General features: G+C 49.1%; 1 protein-coding gene across 11 annotated transcripts in view; it reads left to right on the top strand.

The window, feature by feature from the left end:
- HDAC4 (histone deacetylase 4) overlaps positions 1-25,091 on the top strand; it is a 358,886-nt gene that overhangs the window by 160,481 nt on the left and 173,314 nt on the right. For 10 of the 11 annotated variants that reach the window (XM_054550096.2, XM_054550092.2, XM_024243466.2 and 7 more), the window contains one exon: positions 11,713-11,784. The exons of the other annotated variant lie outside the window; for it this stretch is intronic. In XM_054550096.2, coding sequence (XP_054406071.1) covers positions 11,713-11,784 — 72 coding nt within the window. The remainder of the gene's footprint in view (positions 1-11,712; positions 11,785-25,091) is intronic. 11 annotated transcript variants of the gene reach the window in all.

Genomic DNA, 25,091 nt, shown 5'->3' with positions numbered 1-25,091 from the left:
GAGAATGGCGTGAACCCGGGAGGTGGAGGTTGCAGTGAGCCGAGATCACGCCACTGCACTCCAGCCTGGGCGACAGAGCGAGACTCCATCTCAAAAAAAAAAAAAGTGCTAGAGGAGTAAGTCTTTCAACCCAAGGGGCGTATTGGCTGAAGCACCTTGGAGCAGACTTTTGCTGGGTGAGGCCACCGGCCTGTCCCTTGGGCAGCTGCTGGCAGGGTCAACCTGACTTGTGCAGAACATCACCGAGTGTTATGGGCGCTGGGGGAGCCCCAGCCTCACTCTCTCTCCATCTCACTGGCCATTGACCACAGATTGGTTATTTCCGAAATGCTGCCTTAAAGTTGCCGTCAAAGGATCCTTTTTCTGCACAGAGAATGAGTGGTACTTGCAAGTCTGGTTTGGTGAGAGGAGGAGAGGGTGTGGTCCACTGTGGTCCGCTCCCTCCGTTCTCCACCTCGCTCCAGGGACGGATCTCTGCTTTGATGCTCCCAGCCGCTCAGTTAATGTGCCTGCCTAGACTTCCCGCAAATGGCCACTTTGGGTTTATTGTTCTGAATTAGTGACTCATTTTTCGTGAGCTACTTATTAACATGCACCTATTTTCCAGCTTCCTGCCACCTAACCACAAGCACCTTTAGCGAGTTTGTGATGTTCAGCAGTGTGGAAAACATTCTGGGAGAATGGTTCGTCTGTATAGTGGTTTTCGTTGCTGAGTCACGTTTGGTGAGCAGCTTGTTCGGCTCAGATGCCCTGGCGTGGAGGGCACAGGCCTCGGCTGCGGCACTGAAGCGAAGGTGAAGCGGGAGGAGCAAAGGGAGTCTCTCGTCCCGCACGTCCTGTGTGCCTCCTTCTTTATCTGTGTTCGTTTATCCGGGAGTCTCTCGCCCAGCACATACTGTGTGCCTCATTCTTTATCTGTGTTCGTTTATTCGGGAGTCTCTCGCCCAGCACATACTGTGTGCCTCATTCTTTATCTGTGTTCGTTTATTCACTCCTCATGTCAGCCTCGTCTCCACTGGACAGGGGAGATATTCCACCCCAAACCCTGCAGGACTGCCTCCCACACGGGGTCTACGTCCAGGTGGAGGGTAGATTCGGGTAGGAATTGTATAATATTTGTTAGACTTCTTGGGAGTGAAGAGGTGTTAGTTTAGAAAGTAGGATGCCTGCGGGGAAACAGAAGCGGTGGGTACAGCATGAAAAAGTGGGCCTTTTGGTTTGCCCGGCCGCGCGGGTGGCCCGGCAGCGAGGGAGCGCGGTTATCCACGAGCAGACCGCAGAGCTAGTCTCCAGCCATTGCCGATAGCTGCATCACCTTTCATCATTAACTGAAGGGAACCTATCCAGAAAACTATTTTACATCAGCCGTGGAGATGCTATTTGTGTGTTTTGCAGTGTTTCTATTTGACGTCTGTTGTGTGTGGCTCCTCCCACTGGCTCTGGATCACCTAGCAGATGCCAGGTGGCGCTGGGGAACCTGCAGACGGTGCATGCCAGGTGATCCTCCTCGCACGCTCTCAGCGCTGTACAGAACAGCTGTGCAGTGACTCACCCACGTGTGCCCTCACCACTGGGCAGTGGACATCCTCTCAGGAGCAGAGACGGTGCTGTTTTCAAAGGCAGGCGAGGTCATTTTCTCCTGATTTGCTAAATCACTTATGAACGCTTGAGCTGGCCTGTGCCACTTGGTAGGTAGGGGTAGCTGAGAGCTCTCTCTCCGTGTTGTCTTACTTAGGGAGGAAGCAGCATGGCCATGCCAGGCCCTGCAGAACTGTCTAGGAGAGGCCCTGAGACACTCCCTCCAGGAAACGCTGTTCTCCGGCCCGTAGAGCACAGAGCAGGGTCTTGCGGAGCAGGAGGAGCGGCTTGCTTTCACTCCTCCCGGCGCCGTGGCCATCACCTGCCCAGCCAGCGCCTGGCCGGCCCCCGCCCACACACCTGGCTCTGTGCTCGGTGCCAGGACCTGTGGCGACAGGACAGCTCCATTCAGCCCCCGGGCAGCCCCTTTTCCACACTGATTCCTGACACTGCTTCTCGCATCCTGTGGCCCGCGGCGCCCCCGTGCTTCTCCGGCTGCCACGCCTCCTGGCTGCCTGGATGGTTTCTCAGACGGGGGAGGGGGAGGGGCGAGGCGGCGTGTTTCCACTGCCACATTTTCCCTGGGAAAATCCCCGAGTAACCTGCTGTTCCCTTTCCTCCGTGGCTCACTCCTGCCCGCGTTCGCGTCTCCACCGGGCTCTGTCTGCCTGCTGAGTCTGCGTGTCCAGCGGGCTCAGTGTGCACCTTTCGTCCCTATCACCCGACTAAGCCGCAGGTGTTAGCAAGCCTGGCCTGGCACGTGAGAGCAGCTGGACGCCCCCCTGCAGTCTCCTCTGGCCTGTGTCTGGGCAGGTGCTGGCACCAGGCAGACCCCATGGCGGGACTGGACGCAGGCTGGGTCGGGGCCAGGCCTCTGCGTTGCTCACTCTCACGTTCCCAGACGCTCAGGGCCTGCTCGCTGAGCTGTGAACCAGACGTGTGTGTCTGCTTGAACATATAGGGGCTGGGGATGAACTGAAGACTGTTGGGATATTCGTGAAGGAACATGTTAGGTAGATCACCTAGCAGATGCTCAGCGAAGACAAACTGTATTAAATAGAAGGTGGGAGCAGGCTTGTCCTTTATTCCTGGCATTTCTTGAAAAATTGTTATGAAAATTTCAAAGATATGTGAAAGGAAAGAGACCAGTGCATAGAGTGAGTGCCCACAGCCACCTCCCCCCAGGAAATCCCTGAGGCTCTCCATCCTGACCACTTCATCTCTCCACACCTTTATTTTCTGGAGAATTTAAAACCCATCTCAGAGGCCATAGCACCATCCCTTAAATACTTGAATGTGTGTTTCTAACAGATCCAACCCCATTATCACACTCAACAGAAGGAATCATGATTCCTAAATATCATCTTATACCCAAACGATGTTTAATTTTTACTGGTTGTCTTAAAAACTGTCTTTTTACAGCCAGTTGTTCAAATCCAGGCCAAAACATCGGGACTGGCGGGCATATCTGAATTTCCTCTGCCCACTGTCCGCCTCACTGAGGCCTTTGTCCTGGGATTTTCTGTTTCAAGGCTTGACTGATCATAGCCAATCCAGTGTCCTTTAGCAGGTTCTGCCAAACCCGCACTTCCTGTAAGCCGGCAGCTACAGCTAGTTTTGATTCTTAGTGGAGAGACAACAAGAATACTTCTTAGGTTATCCTTGACATTTTAAGACTGCCTGATACCCTGAAGGAAAAGTATTGCTTAGGGAAAGAATCTTTTTCCATTTTCATTTTCTCTAATAAATGCACATAAACTATGTTGGACATGCCTGAGGAATCCACAGCACTTACTCATTAAAGTTTAATTTCTATTAATGGGCAGATGCAAGCACTCTTATGGAACTTTGGTAATTTTCAGTAACCCGCGCAGTGGGGAAAAGCAGAATCTAGTGGCCTGGGATGCTCGAGGCTATGAGCAGACCTCCCAGGGAGGGCCAGTTGGGTGGGCACAAGTTTATGGAGCATCAAGCCTATGCCTAGTATCCACCAGGCCCAGGGGTAGTGCCAGGGTGTGGGCCGCACAGTGGAGGGAGGATGGGCTGATGGTGGGGCCGGGGGCTGCTGGGGTCACTCAGCAAAGCAGGAAGCTGAGCCAGGAGGAGGCCTGCGCAGGTGCAGGTCCTGCTTGGGGCAGCAGATGGAGACCCCTCTGGGGGGTTCAGGTCAGGGGAAGGACCTAGGGGGAATTTGAGTATTTGGCTGACCTTGTAGATCATTTTGTCTCCAAGCCATGACATTTCAGCCCACCAAACTCCCTTTTATAATTTAATTGAACAAGGGCATCAAAGTGCCAGTAAAATGCTGCTACCACTGGTCACACAGGTTAGAGGCCTGAGGGGATGGCATGATGGCCCCAAGCCCAAATAGATACCCACTTCATTCCACACTGACTCACATGCCGTGTGGAGGGGAGGTTTGTATGTGAGTGTGCACCACACCATGCCCTCCAGGAGGTGCAGGTCTTGGTGGGCCACGTCAGCCCTTGCGCAGCGCTTTCTCACAGACACCTGCCAGTTTGGTGCAGGCCAAGAGGCTGTTTTCCTCCTGGCCAATCCTCCCGGCAGAAGGAGTTTTCTGTCCCTCCTTATTCAGGCAAAATACAAGTCCTTTTGCCCCAGACACGAGAACCAAGTGGTTTCTTTTGTCTTTGCTTTAAGGCTGAGCTCTTTCTTTAAACCATGGGAACTCTGCCATTGCCCATGAAGTTCGGTTTGAAGGTATCTGGTCTGACGTCAGCCCTTGCTTAGGTGTTCATGCAGCTCAGTCCCTGGAGTCCCAGTGAGGCCCTGGGACAAACCCCAGTTGAGGCACATTCTATAAAATGCCCAAGCAGAATTGCTTAAAGCTGTCAAGGTGGTCAAAAACAAGGAAGATCTGAGATATGTTGCAGCCAAGAGAGGCAGGACCCTGGATGGGTGCTAGTACAGAAAATGGGCACCAGGGAAAAACAGAGGAAATCTGAATCAAGTCTGGGCTTTTTCTGTCATGACACCTAAGCACAGCATCCTGATGGAAGATGTTAGTCATAGGGCATGGAGGGTGCAGAGTATAGGATAAGTCTCTACTAGCTTTAATTTTTCTATAAACTCACAGCTGTTCTAAAACAACACCTTTGTTTGAAAAATGTGAAAGGATGGGGAGATTGGCTGCAATGAAGACTGAGTCGTTACTGTTTCCCAGTAGCCCTAAGCTTCCATTCCCCTGTGTCTGAAAAGCAGCTCTGTTAGCACAGTGAGGTGTGCACAGTGAGGTGTGACCTATACTACTCTTGGGTCACAGCGATTTGTTTTCGTCTATGTCGGCAACCCCCCACCAAACACACTTTCGAATGTTAATTTATTCAGCTGGGAGAGGTGGCTCACACCTGTAATCCCAGTAGTTTGGGAGGCCGAGGCAGGTGGATCACGAGGTCAGGAGATCGAGACCATCCTGGCTAACACAGTGAAACCCCGTCTCTACTAAAAATACAAAATACTGGCTGGGCGTGGTGGCGGGTGCCTGTAGTCCCAGCTATTCGGGAGGCTGAGGCAGGAGAATGGCGTGAACCTGGGAGGCGGAGCTTGCAGTGAGCTGAGACCCAGCCACTGCAGTCCAGCCTGGGCAACAGAGCGAGACTCTGTCTCAAAAAAAAAAAAAAAAAAAAAGGAATGTTAATTTATCCAATTCTCGTTTTATGCTCATAACAAAATATTGAAGTGAGGTGCTACGGCTGAAAGGCTGAAATGTGGGACTGAGGTCTCCGAGTCTTCAGAATCAAGCATGGAAAAGAGTTTAGGTATACCTCGTGTGGAGCTCTTGTTGCCTTCCTGTTCCCAAAAACCCCCCTGGGCCTGACCACGCTGGTTTGTCACAAGAATGCAAAGTTAGTTTGACATGAGGAAAAAAAAATTACCATGTTATCAGATGGAAGGGGAAATTATTTAATAGCTGAATTGATGCAGAAAAGTTTAATACAGTTAAGGAAACATGTGATTTAAAAATATGTCTTGGCAAACTAGGAGTAGATGGGAACTTCCTTAATCTGATAGTTACCTGTTGGACACCTGCAGCAAGCAATACACTTTCCAGTAAAACATTGGAAACATCCTTCGTAAGATCAGAAACAAGACCAAGGTGTCTTTTATCACCATTTCTCTTTAGTTGCTATACTGTAGGGCTGAGCCAGCAGAATAAAGAAGAAGAAAAGGTGTGAGGTCTGGAAGGTGGAAACAACTGTCATTATTTGTACGTGACATGATTCTGTATGTAGAAAATACACGATAACTACAGAAAAATGATTGAAATTAAAATTCTACGATACAGAACCAATAAGTAAAAATTAATTGTATTTCCATATGCAAGCAAACAAATTGAAATGGAAATCAAATATCAAATACCTAGTAATAAATCTAAAGATGTTCAAGACCGCAACACTGAAAATTCTGAAACATTTCTGAGAGAAATGAAATGAGGTAATAGCCCATGTTCATGGATTGAAAGATGTAATACTGTAAAGATTATCTTCTCCCCAAATGATAGATGCAGTGCAATCCCAGGCAAAGTTCGTTTCCCTCCCTCCCTCCCTTCCCCTCCTTCCTCTGTCTTCCTCTCTCTTTCTCTCCCTCTTTCTCTCTCTCTCTTTCTTTCTTTCTCTTTTTCTCTTTCCTTCCTTCCTTCTCTTTCTTTCTTTTTCTCTTTTCTTTTCTTTCAGTGGAACTTGACAAGTTAATTTTAAAATTTATGTGGGAGAGTAAAGGGCCAATTTTGCCCAAGATGATCTGAAAGAAAAAAGTAGGGTTTTTTTTGCCTTGCCAATATTAAGAATTATTGTACAGTTATGGTGGTTAAGACAGTGTGATTATTGGCAAAACCAAAAACAAGTTGGCCAACAGGATTGAGATTTGGCTTATACGGGAACTAATGTTGCCGATCCATGGTGAAAGATAAGACCTCTTAATAACACTGAGGGGACATTTGGCTGTTATCATAGGAAAACATACCCCAAACCCCTGTCTCGTAGCGTATACAAACATCAGTGCCAGTAGATGAGAGACTTACATATAAAAGGGAACACTGCAAAGTTTCAGGGTAAAAATATGTTAAAATATCTCTGCAGCCTCCAGGAAGAGAAGAGTTTCTTGAACCTGACATAAAAGCAGAAGCTTTGAAAGATTGAGAAATAGGACCTTTGAGAGGATATCTGCAGCGTTTAATTGACAGGGGATTAATGTTCAGAATTTGTAAAGAATTCCTCTGAATCAGTAAGAAAAAGACAACCCAACTGGGGGCAAAAAACAGATCAAAAAGACATGAATCCAAAACAGCCAATGAAAAAGCCAATAAACATGTAAGAAGATGGTCAGTGTCATTGGTCATCCAGAAAAGACAAATGAAACCTTCAAGAGACACCCTTTCACCCCAACCTGGGCAGGACTAGGTGGTCCCAGGCAGGTCCCAAGGGTGGAAACCATACTTCCTCCCCACTCCCTTCCCCTCCCAGTTCAGGAGCCTGTGCGTGGGACTCTCATGTACTGTCTTTATTGGCTCAAGATACCTCCTTTCTTGTGTGGCAGTATTGTGATGTGAAACCCTCGGTGGAGGGCACTGGTCTTGGTGGGTACCTGTTTGCTCAAGGTCCAACTTCAGACAAGCCGCTGGTTTAGTTGAGACAGAACTGGGTTCCGGCTGGTGCTCACTCCATGATCCTGGGAAACTGCACAGCTCTTGAGGCCATTTCCCCAAGTGTGAAGTGGGGGGCCTGCCCCTCCAGGTGAAAGTGAGGTTCCTTTGGCTCTGGAAGGCCAGGTTTCTGGTTAGACGTACCTACCCGTCTGACGCAAGGTGGATTCTGAAAAGCAAAAGCACTGTCTGTCTCAGTCCTGCTCCTCCCATGGGCGGACTCCGAGTCTCAAACAATGCTCAGTTCACGCTGGGTCCTGTCTGTGCGAAAGGGACTCCTCGCAAGAGTATGTGGTCACTGCAGTTGACTGTGGGTGTGTTGAGCGCACTGGGGCACATCACGTGCTGGTGAGGACACGAGGTACCCGTGCTCCTTAGCCTCCCTCTCAGTGTGCATCTGGTCTGCAGCCCCAGCGCTGATTAAATGCCGTTGGAGGACACTCAGTACTACCGTCCCTGTCCAGCAGGGTTTCCAAAAATAGATTCTCAAGCGGAGACAGATAAGGGGGAACCTGCTTGCAGCAGGTGTGTGATGAGGAAGTGGTACTTTGATTCCCATCTTCATTATTTTCCTGCTTTGTAAACGTTAGGTTCTTAGCATTGCTTTCTCCTCAGCCTGAGAAATTTCAGCCCAGAGGCAGATAAATATGGAAATTCCACCTCTCATCACTAATTTCATTTTAACTCACTCTGGAATATGATATCTGAAAAAACACAGCGTTAAGAATGTATTCTGTACACACTCACGGATGCCGTCATGCGTTCCAGCTGGCTGTGTCCCGCAGCTTGTCTGTTTCACCCTGGTGACAGACGTTCTTTGCCCCACTGGCTGCGCTTTGTTTAGGTCCGTTCCAAAGCTGTCTTTCCCAGGCCTGGTGGCCCCTGCGCCTGCAAAGTGCACTCTCACCGCCACTGCTTTGCCCCCAGGATTGTGTTCCACCAGCCACCTCTGGCAAAACGCCTTTAGTGTTTGGCTTCTCAATCATGGCTGCCGTCCTGAGCCCCGGCCTTTCATAATGAGGGAGGCGGCATCTGTCATGCTGTCCAGGTGGACGACCAAGGATGGCTCAGGCCGGGATCTTGTCTTAAAGAGACTGCAGCCGTGCTTCCAGCTGGCTGGGGCTCATGGGGCCTCCACATGTGGGGTTAGCATCCGGCACTGAGACCCATGCCTGTGCTGCCGCCTCCGAGGCCCCCATGTGCTTGAGACACTCCTGCTGTTTTCTGATAGCTCCACATGATTGCCCCTTTCCGCGAGACGCAGGCACTTCCTATTAACCCAGTGCCGCATCAGAACAGCTTTCCCTTCAAGCATTTCCATGTCATTCTACAAAGATGTGAATATGGCAGTGTTGGGGGTTTGAATGTACAGGTTGTTATGAGGCCGGCCAGGCCCAGTGGCGCACAGTGAGAACAAGCAGCGTCTCTGTGTGATGAAAGAACAAGCCTATCTGGTCTTTGTCCTCATTCCTGGCAGGGAGCTCTTAGGGTCCCGGGAGCTTCCTGAGTGTCAGGCGAGCCTTTCGTTATTCCTAAGGAGGAGCTTCTTATGGGCTTCTGAGTTTATGCTAATGAAGTGACTTAGGGCAGGACCCTTGGACAGCCTCGGGGTGGGGCCGGGCACCAGGACCCAGAGACGAGAGGGGTGGAATGTTCAGCTGCACCTGCTGACCCCAGTGGCACTGAGACAGAGGCTCCTGCACTCAGGACCCCTCCAGACCCTGCCTTCATGTTGCTGTTTATCTGCATCTTTTACAATAAACCCATGAACATGGTAAAGTGTTTTTCTGAGTTTTGTGAGCCCTTCTAGCAAATTACAGACCTGAGAGGGGCTTATGGGAACTCCTGATTTATAGCCGATCTTTAGAAGTCCAGGAGGCCCAGGACTTGTGTCTGAAATGGGGGCAGCCTTGTGAACCTGAGCCCCTAAGCTGTGGCGTGTGTGCTAGCTCTGGGCAGTTATTGTCAGAGTGGAACTGGATCATTGGACGCCCAGTTGGTGCCAGTTGGCTGGTGTCAGAAACCACCCCACCCGTCAGTGTACAGGATTGGACATGCTAAGTTCAAGGTCTGGTTTACGCAGGGAATCCACATGCTGTTATCGAACGGCATTCTCCTTGGTGTGCCAGCTAGTGCAAGCGTGCGATAAATGTCTTCTTGAAGGGTAGGTGGGACGCGGTCCAGCCCAGTGCCCAGAAATGTAGGTGAGCCAAGACCCACTAAGCTGCACCTTGATCTGAAACACACGAATGATGCTTGTGGATACAGGAACACCACATATCGTGACTTACGAGTCGAATCGGTTGCACTGAGATCTGATGTGTCTTCTTGCTTCAGTGTAGTAAAAGTAACTTGTAATTAGGCCTCATTTATGAACTTGGTGCTGGAGGGATTCACCTTTTGGGCTCAGGCATAAGCAGTTCACTTCCAAACTCAAGAAGGGGCTTCATGTGAGCTGGGACTCTGGCCCCACCGCTCCTGCTCACCACCGGGGGGCTTCTTGGTTTCCAGACTTTCTGGTTCTAGGGCTTTTGCTGAGATGGAAGCTAAGGTTGGGCATTGAGCTGACTACAGGCGAGGCAGTTCTGGGGGACAGGCATTGGCTCGTAGGAACTGTTGCAGAACCCTGACCAGGGTGGTCCGCCCAAGCACCCTCCTCTTGACCCCTTCTCATTGGAAAACTGCAACTACATTGAGATCTTCAAAAGGGCCTTCTGCGTTACTGAAAGTATTTATAGTGGGATTTGGGTTAAATACACACACACACACACACACACATATACATACACACATATAAACATACATACATACAGGCACCTTTTCGAATTTTTTATTTTTTGTCTACAATGAGCATTTATTTATTTTTATTTATTATATTTTTATTATAAAAATAAATACAAATATATTTATTTTTAGGGGAAAAAAAGGCTTGAAAAGTACTTTCCACCACTATCTGGGGTCTCTTTCTGAGTTGCAGTGAAGGTTCTCTTGGGATATGGCATCATGTTTACAATTCAGCATCCAGGCCATCTCCTAAGGTGGCCATGTTCTTTGAGAAAGCCCTGGAATGTGTGAAGACTTGGGGCGATTGCTTAGGTCTGGTGGTTGCGTCTAAGGTGTAACTATGACCTGTCGGTCTTTCTCTTGACCCAGGGAAGCAGAACTGTTTTGCTCCCGAATATGCCCAGTGTCTTACTGTCTTTACTTCTGTTTTCAAACCTTAAGAGTTGTCGAGACTTGGGAGGAGCTGCTGGTTGGTTGGAGAGGTCCCCATGGTTTTTTGTTGTTGTCTTAATTTTGATTTTTATTTCCGGCACCCACGTTTGATCTCTGCATTGCCCAAGAGCAGCCTCACCTGCTGAGCTCCTGCAGGTCCATGTTGGCCTCACACTTTCCCAGTTCTAACTTCAAGAGCATGCCCTCCAATCTCCTGGGGCCCTTGTTTCCGTTCTTGGATATTGAACATCTCCAAGGACATGCACTGGTTGGCAATGCTAGGAATTATCTATTTTGGATAAAAAATTGGTTTTTTTTTTGCAGTCATTTGACCTGATGTTAGTCGTTTTTGTCCTGTTTTAAAACTGGTATCTACAGAGTTCCATGGCTGCCCTGTGAAACTGGTGCTCTCCTCCTTCGCTTAGTAAGGAAAATGACCTCCGCGTGCAAATCTGTAATGATATGCACATTATTGCAGGGCATTTTACACCACTTGTCAGAAGCTAATTTTAAAAGAAAAGTGTGATTCCTGGAAATCTTGCCAGAGTTTTCTTTCCTTTCTGCTTGGGAGAATATAGAAAAATCCCAGGCAGTCTAAATACAGCCTGCGCCAGGTTTAGGTGGTGGGTGGGTTCCAGTCTCATCTTTGCAGTGAGTCTGAATAGATGGAAACAGCTCCTGAATACAGTCTAAAAGTGGATTTAAAAGAAACGACTCTGTGCCTTGAGAACACCTGGTGAAGTGTTCTCCTCCATGCCTATTTGCAGCTAGGGTGGCCTCAGCTCGCCTCCTTACCTGTCTGCACACCCGGCGGGTTCCGAGGGCTCCCTGTGCTGTGTTTCTGTGAGCGTCCAGACCGTTTGTCACTAACTGAGAAGAGGAAGAGCTGCTCTTCTCTTTTTATTATCTTAATACTTATGGTCTGCAGAAAAGCCGACTTCTGATCAGCACGAGTGGGTATAATGTGGTTGCTGAACAGAAGTAAACCCAAATTGCTAAGCCAGTGGCTCTTAGGCCAGAAACGGGCGTTTGCCGTATCTCAGTAGGAGGCTATTTTGATTATTCTACAAAGGATCTTTGATTTTCTTTGGCAAATACAAATAATCTATGACGAAGCTGAAAGTGTCCCCCTTTAAAAGTAGGAAGGACACATGCATTTCATTGTTTGGGGAGTTACTCCCTGCAGACTCCCAGCGTAAAGTATGTTGGCTGAAATGCGCGCAGTTTCTGAAGCCAGTGCCTTCTCTGTTCTCCAGATGGACTTTCTGGCCGAGACCAGCCAGTGGAGCTGCTGAATCCTGCCCGCGTGAACCACATGCCCAGCACGGGTAAGTCCACCCACCCCTGCCCTGTCCGGCCGGCCCTGCGCTGAGCCAAAGAGGTGTTCAGAGGCTCTGCCTTATTGGAGGAGTGCGGAGAAGGCGATGGGGGAGGTGTGGGTTACCAGGTTCACTGAATTTGGGTGCTCTTCCTGGTGGTAAAAGAGGCCATCCTTTTTGGAAATGAAATGGCTCCATACCATGTAAATGGTAGAGAAATGCTGATTTGTTGTTGTTTTTTTTTTCTCTCTGGTGCTAAAGGATGTATTCTTCCCAACTGCTTGGCTTAGGTGTTACCCCTGGCCCTGATCCCCATGAGGGCCTGTAGGAAATACCTCTGAGCTTGCAGTGGGCGGGGCTGGGTCCTACTGGCCACATGACCATGGACAGACCACGCCTTGTCCGTTGCCACCAGCTTTTGTTGGTTAAATGAGTCAGTGGCATCATCTGTCTTCCAAGTACCTTTCAGCTCTTTAACAAAAGAAAGTATCGGTGGTGATCAGAAATATTTCATTCCATAGGTAATTTTTATTTATTTACGCATTTGTGTATTTGGAGACGGAATCTCACTCTGTCACCCAGGCTGGAGTGGAGTGGCATAATCTTGGCTCACTGCAACCTCCACCTCCCAGGTTCAAGCGATTCTCCTGCCTCAGTCTGCCCAAGTAGCTGGATTACAGGTGTGCACCACCACACCTGGCTAATTTTGTATTTTCAGTAGAGACGGGGTTTCACCATGTTGGCCAGGCTGGTCTTGAACTCCTGAGCTCAAGTGATCTTCCCCCGTCGGCCTCCCAAAGTGCTGGGATTACAGGCGTGAGCCAGCGCACCCGGCCCCATAAGTAACATTTTAAGGTACTCCATCCAAGTCTATAGGCCATGGAAACAGACTTTTTCCCCCTTTTCTTTGTCTGCAAAACCCGTTTCCACGTAGAATCCTCCAGGGTTTAAACTCCTTGTGAGGGTACCGTTCTTCCCAGCCATGCAGCCTCTCCGAGAATAAAACCCGAACCTCCTGAAGGCGTGGGGCTGAGGGGAACCAGTGTTCGTTCCACATGCGTCCTGCAGGGCAGTGTGGCCAGGCCTTGCAGGGACTGCATCCTGAGGCCTGGGTCTCTGGTTTTGGCTCTGCTGCGCCTTCCTTGACAGTCAGCCTTTGCTGCCGCCTGTGCCCTCCGGTGCCCCAGTTAGACCCACTCATCACCCCGAAAGGAAGTTGAAGCCAGCTTGAAGCCAGGCCGAACGTTTCCAAGAAGAGATTTCCTTCTTTGCCTTGTGATTCTCCCAAGTCAGCCAGGTTTTCTGTCATTTTCCAAACCTGGAGTTCTGGAGGTGTCTTTGCCCTGCTCCAGGAAGGCTCTCTGTGTCTGTGGGGTACGGTCCCCTGGCCTCTTGGGGGGTGCTTGGGGGGCTCCTTTCTGTCTGTTTTTTACACCTTGATTTTACTCTGCATTATTACTGATCAAGCAGTTTATTTTTTACCCCAGCACACTGGAGCCTGGGGGAGCAATGGGGAGCTTTAAGTACCAGATGAAGATGCACAATTTTAAAATTCTGGCTTCTGTCGACAGTTTTGGTTTTCACTTTCTCTCAAGTTCACTTTGCCGGTGTTGTTTTCGTGTAAACACTGAATCCTGTGGCTGGGGCATTTTTGAGACAACTTGCTTGTGCTTAACCAGGCGTGGCATGAGGGTAAGAGGATTTTCTGATAGCTTGATGGGTTGGGAAAAGATGATAAATATGCATAGTTTCCAAGTGAACCAAAAAAGGTGGGCTTCAAATTAATGTTCTGGCTTGGGAAGTGCACCCTGCCTGTCGAGACCTGCCGTGGGATCCCTGCCTGGTGTGAGGACAGGCCGGGGCTTCAGCCTCCCACAGAGGGCACCTGGGGCCCGCCTCTGCTGCCCGTTTGTGTGGGAGCTTAGGCGAGTTGCTGAATAGCTCAGTTTTGTTTTCTCATTTCTTAGCCGGGGATGATAATGCCTCTCTACAGAGTTCTCATAAAGATGAAAGATATGTGTCAGCTTTTTAGTAGTTCCTCAATAAATGTCATCTCAGTGTCCCGTTGACTAGTACTGAGGAATATGTGTGATGTAGCCTTTATATACCCGTTCAAGGCCTGGACCTCTCCTGCAGCCTGTCACCCTCATTCTCTTCCTTTGGGGTGAACCGCTGGACTTGAGAGGTGGCATGTTGGGAAGGCTGCCCCATGATGCTGGCCATTTACCTCCCTCATAATCAGGTTCCCATTGGTCTGAGTCAAAGAGAGTGCCGTGTCTCCTGGCATTTATTGCATATTCATGCATGGGTTGGTGGGCGTGCTGGGAGTGTTTGCAGAGTAATTTTAAATAACGTACCAGTGATGCCCAGGAACAGTGGCAGAGAAAGGATGCATGCGTGTACAGCAGTCCTGTATGACATCCATCATTGAGCCTGCACAATGGCCTGTGCCTTAGAAGCCTGTAATGTGAGGCGTGTTCTTTCAAACTGCATTTTGGTCATTTCAACCCACTGAAAAATACTGCAAAGAAATATTAATCTCAGGTTAGGTGATAACTTGAAAATTGATAGGAAAATGTCTTTAAAGCCACATTTTTATGATATGGGAGTATAGACATTTTTAGGTATATTTTTATGTCAGTCCTCAATTGCTGTTATACATTTCCTAATGATTGAATTTAATCTTAACTATTCTTTAGACATTTTGACGTTTGAAGATGTGGAAACAGACTGATACACACACACACACACACACACACACACAATTGTCAGGAATGACTCCAGCAGTCACTGTGAGAGCTCACTCCCTTTGAACAGATGAGTGTGTACTTGGAGCAGGAAGGGCGTCCGGGCAGCCCTCCCCACTGTTGATCTGTCCCATTTCCTTACCATTCCCTCGTGTGAATGCTGTTATGTTCAACACAGTCTTTTTCTGATTATGGTTTTTTTCAATACACTTAGCCCTAATAAATTCCCACGTCCAACAGAAAAGCGTTATTCATACCATGTATTCGTGTGCCAGCTTTAGATTTTAGAAACGTCAGGTGAGCATATCATGTGCTTTGGGAGTCTATACAGGTTGAGTATCTCTTATCTGAAATGCTTGGAAGCAGAAGTGTTTTGGATTTTGGGGATTTTTTTGGATTTTGGAATATTTGCATTATTCTTACTGGTTGAGCATCCTAAGTCTAAAAATTCAAAATCAGAAATGCTCCAATGAGCATTGCCTTTGAGCACTGTGAAAAAGTTTTGGATTTGGAGGCATTTTGGATTTTGGTTTTTGGGTTTGGGATATTGTCAGCTGTATTGGAGGAGGAAAAAGCCAAAATGCCATTTGTCTTAGATCAACTTCGATTGCTTCAACTTCCCTCATAACTTTTTATCTGTAGACTTTGTTCTCTTTCTTTTTAAAAATGTTTGAAAAGTTTTAATTGTAAAGTAGCTCTGTCATAAAAGCAAACACATAACCGTTTGCCTACCGCCAAGATATGACAGGCATGTTGTTAGGGTTATTCCATCTTCGCCTCCTATTTCTTTGCGTTTTGAATAAGTGGAATGTCACAGTTGTGGACGTGGCTTTGATCTTCCCCCTTCCTGGGAGTTGTTGTCTGCTTGGTGAGGGGAAGGGCCACCCTTGGAGGAGACTTGACACAGAGGCAGATCCCAGGCGGAGACATGGTGGCAGGGTGGGGTTGGGGTGGGAGCTCGTGACCCCTGGTTCTCTGCCAGAGCCTTGTGTTTACCCATGGAGTGAGCAAACAGAGCCATTGACTGAGTTAGTCTGGGGAGATGTTGCAGTTTGAGGACAGAGGAGAAGGTATGGAATTAGTCAGCCAGGAGAGACCAGCAAAATGTCATACAGGATTACAAACCCAACTATGCCCAAGGGCTGAATTACGGGGAACTTAAACACTATTACTACTCAGTCATTCGTTTCAGAATCATTGTAGTTTAAAACTCCTCCCCTTCCTGATTATAAAAGCAATGCATGTTTATTGTAGAAAAAAATCACTAAAGTGGTGGGTGTTGGGTTCCAAGGCTGGAGGTTGAGCTGGCTTCCAGCCAGGCCTTGCAGGTGCTCAGCAACCTCGATTGAGGAGAGGGGCGCTTCGGGGAGGATACCTACCCCAGGCATCCGGATACCTACCTCAGGCATCCGGGAGCAAACTGGAGGCAAACAAAAAAACGTCAGTAACAACAGGAAGTGTAGATGAAGGACTTACTGTTAACCAGAGGGCATGCTGAGGGCTTACGGCCCTCACAGCGCTGCTCTCCACTGTGACCGAGTGCCCTGGCTCCTGTACCCCCTCCTGCTCCTACAGAAGGAAAGCCAGAGCCTCGGATCCCATGGCCGCTGTCCCAGGGTCGCTCAGCATGTACATTACAGGGCAGGACACATGTCTGCCCTGAGGGCTGTGCTACTGGGGAGAAAGACATCCTCAGAAAATGCGATGCCCTTCCATCGGCCAAAAGGGGAAGTAGAGGCCGATGTTAAGACTGGGATGCTGGACTAAAGCATGTTCCACGGTTTCCTGAGGCATAGGGGTGGCGGTTTCATCATCCTCTGTACCTGTGTCCTGGGAAACATGTATCTGTCAGAGTTAGGGAGGCTCTTTTTAAGGTTATATTTCAAAAGCACCATTGTTAAAAGAAAACTCTGGAACCTTAAAGGGAATTAACTAGAAACTGTAGAGAAACTCTCCAAAATAACGCAAAATTCACATTTGGCTTCAGTGTTGGATTCCCAGATCTAAGGGGTGTTTGACCACCACACTGTCAAAGGAGCTGTATTTCCAGACACTGCTCTTACATTTTGGAACAGGAAGTATTTGAGGTTGGCTGGTGCCTGGAGCTCATGCTGCCTCCTAGATGTGTTTTGTGGCAGTTGTTGCGTTGTTTTGTTTGGTGAGAAGAAAGTGGAATCTGGTACACATCTGCAAGCACGTGTGACCTCAGGGGAAGCTTCGAAAGTCTCCCTTTGTTGGCACCGGAAGCTGTTAATTACCTTCCTACACAGAGCCCCTGGTAACAAAGTCCTTGGTTGTAATATTCCTGCGTGGTGCCCCTTTGTGAGTTTTCATCATAAAGTTGGCATTTCTGGGGTTGGGGTAGGGTCCAGTGAAGGACCCACGGCCATCTCTGGTGGTTCCTCGAGTGGCCCCCACGGAAGGACGGGGCAGGAGTGGCAGGAAGAAGAGAGCCCGCGGCGGCCTCATCCTGGCGGCGCCTGCCGTGACTGCCTGGCTTGTTTTCCTCAGATCAGGGAAGTGTCTTTGAGGAATCAACGCCCTCCGGCCCACGGACTCGGCTGCTTGCCAGCCATGGTCAAGGATTGGCCAGGACGGTCATGTCCACCGCTGAACATGTTGCCTGCTTTGCTTTTTTTTTTTTTTTTTGCTTGCTTGATTTGTTTTAATTTTTGGAGGTAAAATGAAGTGTAGAATGTAAAGACATCAAAGTAAAACTGTTTGTGTAAACCAAAAATAAAATTCTAAGTCCCCCAACCCAATGAATGGACCCCCTTCTTGACCAAGGGGTCCCAAAGAAACTTGAAAATGCGTTCAGGCCCTGATGGGAATGGGGAGTTGGACAGGCCTCCTTAGACCCCCCCTCCTTTCAGCGTTCAGGCCCAGTTGACCAGCATTAGCATTAGAACAGCGATCTCACAACTGATAAAACAGACACAGCAGTAAGATTCCCGGTTCCACCCTGACTCTGGGATAGCAGCAGGCGACATAGAGCAGGCCCTGCCGGAAATAAAAGTATTTTACCCCAGAATATATTCCTTCCACCTATTTTGAGTGGCTATAGAAAACTGCCTCTTGTGGGGGAAGTTTGCATTCTGGAGAGAATCCCATGCCTTTTCCAGGTCTCTTTTTCCTGATCTGGGAGAGATTTAACTACAAGTCACCTTTTAAAGTCCCATAGGAGACATTTACCATCTATTCTCTCTGAAGCCTGCTTCCTGGAGGCCTCATCCACATAACAAGAACGCCCCCCTTATCTTAACTCAAACATTTTTTTATGCTGACATCAACTCTTCAGTCAGAAAACTTTTCAGTCCGCCTAGGATTTGTGAGATCCTCACCCTACTTCTTCAAGATGTTCTGGGCCAAACCAATATATACCTTACATATGTTGCCTGTAACTTCTGTCTCCCTAAAACGCATAAAGCCAACCTGTAACGTGACAACCTCAGGCACAGACTTCCTGAGGCTGTGTCCTGGGCCATGGTCACTCATATTTGGCTTAAAATAAACCTCTTCAACTATTTTACAGAGTTTTGCCTTTTTCGTCAACATTTGAAAAATCCGAAAAGAATTCCCATGGTTTGATTCTCTTAGTTCAAACTAATGTTGGGAGTTTGTCGACTGCCCTCCATCAAGTTAACCTGAGGGCCTGTATGAATAGCCATGACTCAAAGGCCGGTCGCAGGAGTCTGCCCCCCACGTAGCTTTAAAAGCTGACTGCAATATAGCGTTACTCCTGGAGGCCATGCGTGTGTCGTGTACAATTATGAGCAATTTAGAAATGCTTTAAGAGTCCCTTTTGGCGATTAGGCGAATTGGCCCCATTACTTTATTCATTTTATTTTTATTTTTATTTATTTTTTGAGACAGAGTCTCAGTGTATTGACTGGAGTGCAGGGCTGGAGTGCAGTGGCAGGATCTCGGCTCACTGCAACCTGTGCCTCCCGGGTTCAAGCGATTCTCCTGCCTCAGCCTCCTGAATAGCTGGGATTACAGGCGCGCGCCACCACGCCCAGCTAGTTTTTGTATTTTTAGTAGAGACGAGGTTTCACCACATTGGCCAGGCTGGTCTCGAACGCCTGACCTCAAGTGATCTGCCTGCCTCAGCCTCCCAAAGTGCTGGGATTACAGGTGTGAACCACTGTGCCCAGCCCTTGTTACTTTACAGTTGAGAATAGTTTTGGACCAGAAGCTGCACCCTCCTGCTTGGTCACTACCTTGTTCACTAGATGTGGTGTCAAGTAATCCTCACGTTCCAATTCCCCTTCGATGGCTGAAGGCATATTACCTCTTAAGAATTTCAAAAGGTGTTATTTTTCAAGGCCTGTTCATCCGGATGCCTCCTTCTCCAGTCCTTCCCAATAGCTCATTCCTATCCTCCCCTAAACCTTCAGATAGTCCTGTTTTTCTCTGATGCTGTTTGCTTTTTGCCACCTGGAGACAGTCACTTCTGATTTCTGCTCTCCTCCCCCTCAGATCGGTGAACTCCCATGAGCAGTAACGTCAGGCTTCTCTGGAAACACTGCGGGGCCAAGAACACCACCTTTCACGTGGTGTACACAGCCTGTATTTGCACCCCGTTCACTTTCCTCCTAACTGTCACAGTGACAGCTCCCTCCTGCCATCCCGTTCAGGCTCAGTATTCACAGAAGCCAGTGAAGGGTCAGGTCCTGGTCTCGGCTGAGTTGCTCCAAGGCCTGGGAGCCTGGCAGACATGGGGGCAGCACAGTCTTCCTGTCTCCCGTCGGCCACATGGCCTCCAGCAGGCTGCTCCTCACCTGGTGTTCCGGGGCTGCTTGGTCCTGGGCCAGGGCGCAGGCAACGAGGGCAAGTGTCTGGCGTAGCGTCTGGCACACAGGAGGGGTCTGTGTTCTCTTGCACTCTTGCTTCCTGGTGCCCTCTGGTCTGCCTGGCCCCAGGTTCGTGGCTCTGCCCTTCCTGCAGCTCAACCACCGTCCCTTCCACCTTCCCATCCCTTTGTGGCAATGTCCCTAGGAGCGACTGTCTCAAGTGAAACCCAGCCCAACTGATGCTGGGAAGCATAACAACAGGAGGGCTTGAATTGCGTTGAAAATGTGTCTTGAGAAGATTCCTGGTGGATGGAAGCAGCTGGGAGACCTAGCAGAGGGCCCGGGCCACCCTGCAGTGGCAGCTGCTGGACCTGCAGCCCGCTGGACCTGATCTGCCGGGCGGTGACTCTCGTGAAGCTGCTGAGTCAGTCACATTTGCCTTCAGGGGGCCCTTCTGGCTTTTAATGGTGTTAACCCTCTGAGGCTTGGTTGCTCGTTTCACCGGGCAGAGACTATGTTCCTCAGCACCCGAGGCATGCCCTCCTGTCCTGGAGCTCCAGGGCTGCCTCCCACTCCTTCCGCTTGTCTTTGGAGGGCCTGTCTTCCCTTCTGTCTGTCTGTATTTCCCCAAGGTGCTTGTCTGTCTGTCCAGGCTCTGCCTTCTGTGACGACAGTCTTCCTGGCCTTTCTGGTGAGCAAGGCTATCTGCCGTCTGTAGCAGAGGGCACTGAGGCTGGCGGGACCTGCAGGGGTGTGCAGGGTGTTGGCTGCTGGGGGCTGCCCGGTCCCACTTGGCATGGTGTCCAGCAGGCTGCTTGGCCCCTATGACCTCACTGGGAGGGCCCAATGCTGCCTGCCCTGCCCCCGTCCTCGGGCAGGAAGACCAGGACACCTCACGTGTAGCTGGCCAGCTTCCACTGGTCCGCAGTTTTCAGTGCTGTTCCATCCCCCTCTCCAGAGGGGTGTAGTCCCTGGGCTTTGCCAGCCACGTGGGGTAAGTGGTGGTTGGGGCCCTGCACTCCCTGAGCGGATATTTCATTCTCCTTCACCTCCAGTCCTGGTGCCACCAGCCCCTGTGCCCCGGAGGGCTGTGTGACCGAGACTGGTCTGCCCCTCCCTTGGCCCACCCTGGCTGATGGGTCAGCTTTGCTGTCTCTGATACCTTATTCACCCAGATCCTTTCTGACTTCCAGCATTTTGTGGCTGCTCTCTCATCTCCTGTGTGTGTGTTGTGTTAGTGTGTCTTTCTAAACAATCCACACACTGTTTTAGCAGAATCTTGGAGGGAGCCTGACAACTTGATTGTGTTCACTCTGTTATTTTTGACCAGAAATGCCCCTGTGGCTCTGAAATGCCACCCTGTGGCTGGCGGGTGGGACCGTGCCTCCCCACGAGGCCGAGGACACTGATCCCTGCCAGCCCCGCCTGTGAGCCTGCCAGCCTCACTTTCCAACTGGTTCTTTCCCTGTCCGCAGTGCCTGAGGCAGAAAGATAGAAAGCTTCTCCATCCTGGGTGGACATCAGATTGTTTAGGTTATCTACGTTTATCACACTCCCCCCCACCATTACATTTTACATTGTTGTTGTTGCTGTCGACCCAAAGAGTTCTGAAGAGTTTACTGTCTGCCCTTAGCAAGGACCACGGGTGGTAAGAAAGCAGACGGTTACGGTTGGGGCGTCGTGGAGAATTGGGGGTGCTGTCTGAGAAATATCCTCTGGGTGCTTCTAAAACCATCCACACATCCACAGCAAATCCGGATGGGGTGGAGCTGGTGACTGGTTGTTTCTCTACTTTAGAGGGAGAGAGAAAGCTATGTGGCAGTCCCAGCAGTGCCCCTCAACCGTGTTGATACAGAATACAGAGAAATCTCACTGAGTATCTCTCGGGGAGGATTCCACAGTTCTAAGTGATGATTGGTTGGAAGAAAGGATTTTTTTTTTCCACTGAGAATTTGGTTTGATTTGTGTATTCAGAGTGTCACTGGTGGCCAGAAGTATTATCCAGGAATGAATTTTTGCATCATGACATCATTTCTGGCTAAACGGCTTTTTATCTTTTTTCTTTTATAACCAGCTTTGTGTGCTTTAAGGCTGTGGATTGTAAAATATATCCAGAGGGCCTGCGGAGCCCCTCAGTGGCATCTCAAAGCCTGTGCCTCCAGGACAAGGGAGATGGCTCTTTGCCGACCCTTGTCTGTGTTAGGCTGTTGCAGTGCAGCTGAAAGGGAGTTCCTTCTCAGCAGCCACATTTGACCCTAATGTCACGTTTTCGCCATACCAACACCATGTCCCCTACCAGAGGAACCTGCCCATCTTTTAAGGAAGGTTTCCATTTCTGGACCTCACAGCAAGACGCACACACTGTCACGTGTGATGCAGAACCAAATTCAGGCCCTCTGTGTTTCCAACGAGGGGCTCCGAGGGGCCATCAGGGCCAGGTGTCTGACCAGGTGAGGGAGGACCGGAGGTGTCCCTTGGGTAGCAGGTATGTGGCCACGGGCGAGGGGAAGAAATTGAAGGCGGTTTAGTCAGGTGCCCGAGGAAGGGGCCTGGCACTTCTTTCAGTTCTACAGCCGTCTGCCGAGCACCCAGCCCTGCGTGGGCCTTCCTGGGCGGGCCTGTCCTCCCCTGCGGACCTGCCTCCCCCCGCCCCCCCCGCCTTCCTGGCTTCCCTCTCCTGCTCCTGAGCCCAGCCAGGCTCCACCCCTCCATCCAGGTGTTTCTCACTCCCGCCTGGAGTGGGGGCAGCCCTGCAGGTGGTGGGAGTCCAGCTATGTTTTACTCTCCCGCAGACAGACTTCTGCCTTCGTGGATCTGCTCTTGTGGGTGTGTTTTCTATTTTATTAATTCCTGTTTTAATAGCTGTTCTCCTTTCTCTGCATTTATTCGGATGTGCTTGTTCGTTTAGGTTGAACGTTTCACTTGTTAATTTGTAGCCCTTCTTCCTTTCGGATGGAGGCATTCAGGGTTCTGTGCAGTGCTTCCCTCGGGATTCAAATGGGGCTGCTTTGGATAAGTTCTAATTTGTAGTATTTAATTTGTAAAGCATATTACATTAACACTTCATAGAGTCTTGGTGTTTCTCGAGAGTTATTTTGAAATTTGTTTTATGGTTCATTTTTTATTTGAAAAAATGAAATATTTAGAAGTGTTTTTTGATTTCTGAAAGTCTGAATTTTCCAAGTCATCTTTTTTGTTATTGATTTCTAATTTACTCCATTATGGTTAGAAATTACCCAGCCGTTGAATTTTACTGAGACTTGCTTTGTGGTCAATTTTTATGAATCTTTAATATATGTGTGAAAAGATTTTGAATTCTCTAGTAGTTGGGTGCTGGATTCTAAATATGCTCATTAATTCAAGCTTATTGATTGTAAATTACCTACACTATTAGAACATGTGAGAGGCGAGAATAGCTGTGGAGGAGAGTGAGCAGTCAAGGACAGGGGATTCAGGAGGGTAGATTTCTGCGTTAAACTCATTCATTCATTCACTCATTCGTATTGATTGGGCCTTCTAATGCCATTCCCTGCCCTTGGCATATGGGATACATATATTTATGATTGACACAGCGACCCCTATTTCATGGTGCTCGTGTTACCCTGGGAGGAAGAGAGGAAACTAGTAAAGGCAATGAGTAAACAGTAGAGCAGGGAAGGCAGAGCGGGGCTCGGGAGTGGAGGGGCTGCGATTTTACACCTGCTGGTGAGGGCAGGCTTCCTTAGAAGGTGAGCAGACATTTGCAGGCCAAAGACCTGGTCAGGAGAAGAGGGAGTGGGTGGTGCAGGAGACTGAAAAGGCCGGGTTAATCAATTAGGCATGGCTTTGAGTGACATGGAGGCTCCTGGAGTTTCTGAGCAGAGAAGCGACACCACGTGACCTATGCCACGGAGAATGCAGTGGTCACGTGGGGCAGGCATCGGAGGAGCAGGGAGACCCACCAAGGTCTGGGAGCAACCCAGGCAGTGGATGGGGCTCAGTCCGGGTAGATGGAGTGGGAATGTAGAAAATGGTACAAATTCTAGAGATATCTGACATAGATGGGATTTCCTTAGGTTGCAGATGGGCTGTGCAGGAAACAGAAGAGTCGAGGGTGACCTTAGGGTTTTTGGCTTTAAGCACTGCTGACGGAGTTGCATGAATTCATGGGGAATGTGGGTGGAGCGGACCCTGTGCTGGGATGAGGATTAGTATGGATCTGTGCAGTGCTTTCAAAGGCACCCAGTTTGGAACACTGAGTGGTAGGCGTTGGCGAGCCTGAGCTGAACTCAGGAGGGGACTGCGCTGGGCGTTCATAGCAGAAAGATACATGGCAGTGGATCTCCTCTGTGCAAGGTCCAAAAAGTAGACTTTGTTTCTTTTCCTTTTTTTTTTTTTTTTAAACAATGTTTGCTTAGTGCTAGCATGCATCTTCTACCAAATCCTACTTTGTAAAGTGTTACTGCTGGCAAGAGAGTTAATGGCTCCAGGATCTTTGTTGGGCAGAGAGTGTGAGCTCACAGCCTCCATAGCCAGCAGCAAGGTCCTGCTCAAAGTGGGACTCATGGTTGCTGCTAATTACAGCAATGATGAGGACACTGATGGCCACAGGTCCCCTTACCAAGGCCACCCATCTGTCACTCAGCTAAGTACTGCGTGTTCATTGGCATTTAATGCCCCTGGGGACATCACACAGTAGTTACTGGTTCAGGAACTGAGGCTGGGAGGCGTAAGTCACTTTTTAACAAGCTTCCCAAGTGATTTTTCTGGACAGAAGTCTGAACCAGCCCCCTGCCTTCTGCATTTCCACCTGCCTGCTGGATTATTCCACCCCCAGTGACCCGCAGTGCCCTTGAAAGATGCTGCAGCCCACACTGGTCTCCAGAAAGCCCCGGCGGAACGTACGTTGCTGCCTGGAAGAGGCCGGCTCACCCCAGAGAGAGGGGCTACCTCCTTCAGGCCTCTTCCTTGGTGCCCTCTCTTCTTCTCCAATGTTTTCTATTTTTAAATATTTCAACTGTTACTGTTAAGTAATAGTGGTTCCTACTTTGGCCCAGCTGTTAGGTGAAACATAACCAAACGTTTGGAGGTTGCTAAGAAGGAAATTCTGAAATGTGTTCTTATGTAAACTTGACCTTACGTAACTGAGAAGACAAGAACAACTGCAGTGGGATTTGTAGGCTTCCTAGACCACTGAAACTATTTTTAATTTTCAGACAATATATTTTTATCCACTGGGTTTAGGGTATTTGGATAGCTTTCAGGAGTAACGTGTAACTTGTGCTGGTGTGAGCAGGCTAGAGAGGTGGGCTGCAGTGGTTTGAGGCAGGTGGTGGTGTTCCAGGAGGTGTGGCCAGTTTTGAATCCAGGTGACAACGCTTACTGGCTGCATCTCCCATCTGTGATACCCGGGTCCCCGCTGGGACCTGCTTCAGGGGGTTGTGAGGATGAAAGGAGATCACAAAGCAAAAATACTTTAAATTCATGCTCAGTCCTGAAACATTAGTTTTTTGTTATTGTTTCTATTCAATTGCTTTTGCATTGGAATTTAGAGTCTTAGAAAGATTTTCCAGGAATGCTTTGTCCATAACGTGATTGTAGCAGCATCTCAGACGGATGGTTCTGTCTGTTATTTCTGGAGGTCATGCTTGTCTTTAGTGGCTGCACTTCTATATGAGAACTTAAAGCACATTTCACCATTTTTTTCTTTTTTTTTTTGGTATGGGGTAAGGCCTGTTTCTATTTATAGTTTCCAGGAAGTACATTTGTGCACTTCTTGAAAGCCAACTTACCAACT

The sequence above is a fragment of the Pongo abelii genome, chromosome 11, assembly GCF_028885655.2.
Source record: "Pongo abelii isolate AG06213 chromosome 11, NHGRI_mPonAbe1-v2.0_pri, whole genome shotgun sequence".
Classification (NCBI taxonomy): Eukaryota; Metazoa; Chordata; class Mammalia; order Primates; family Hominidae; genus Pongo; species Pongo abelii.
This window is presented reverse-complemented; position numbering and strand designations above follow the sequence as displayed.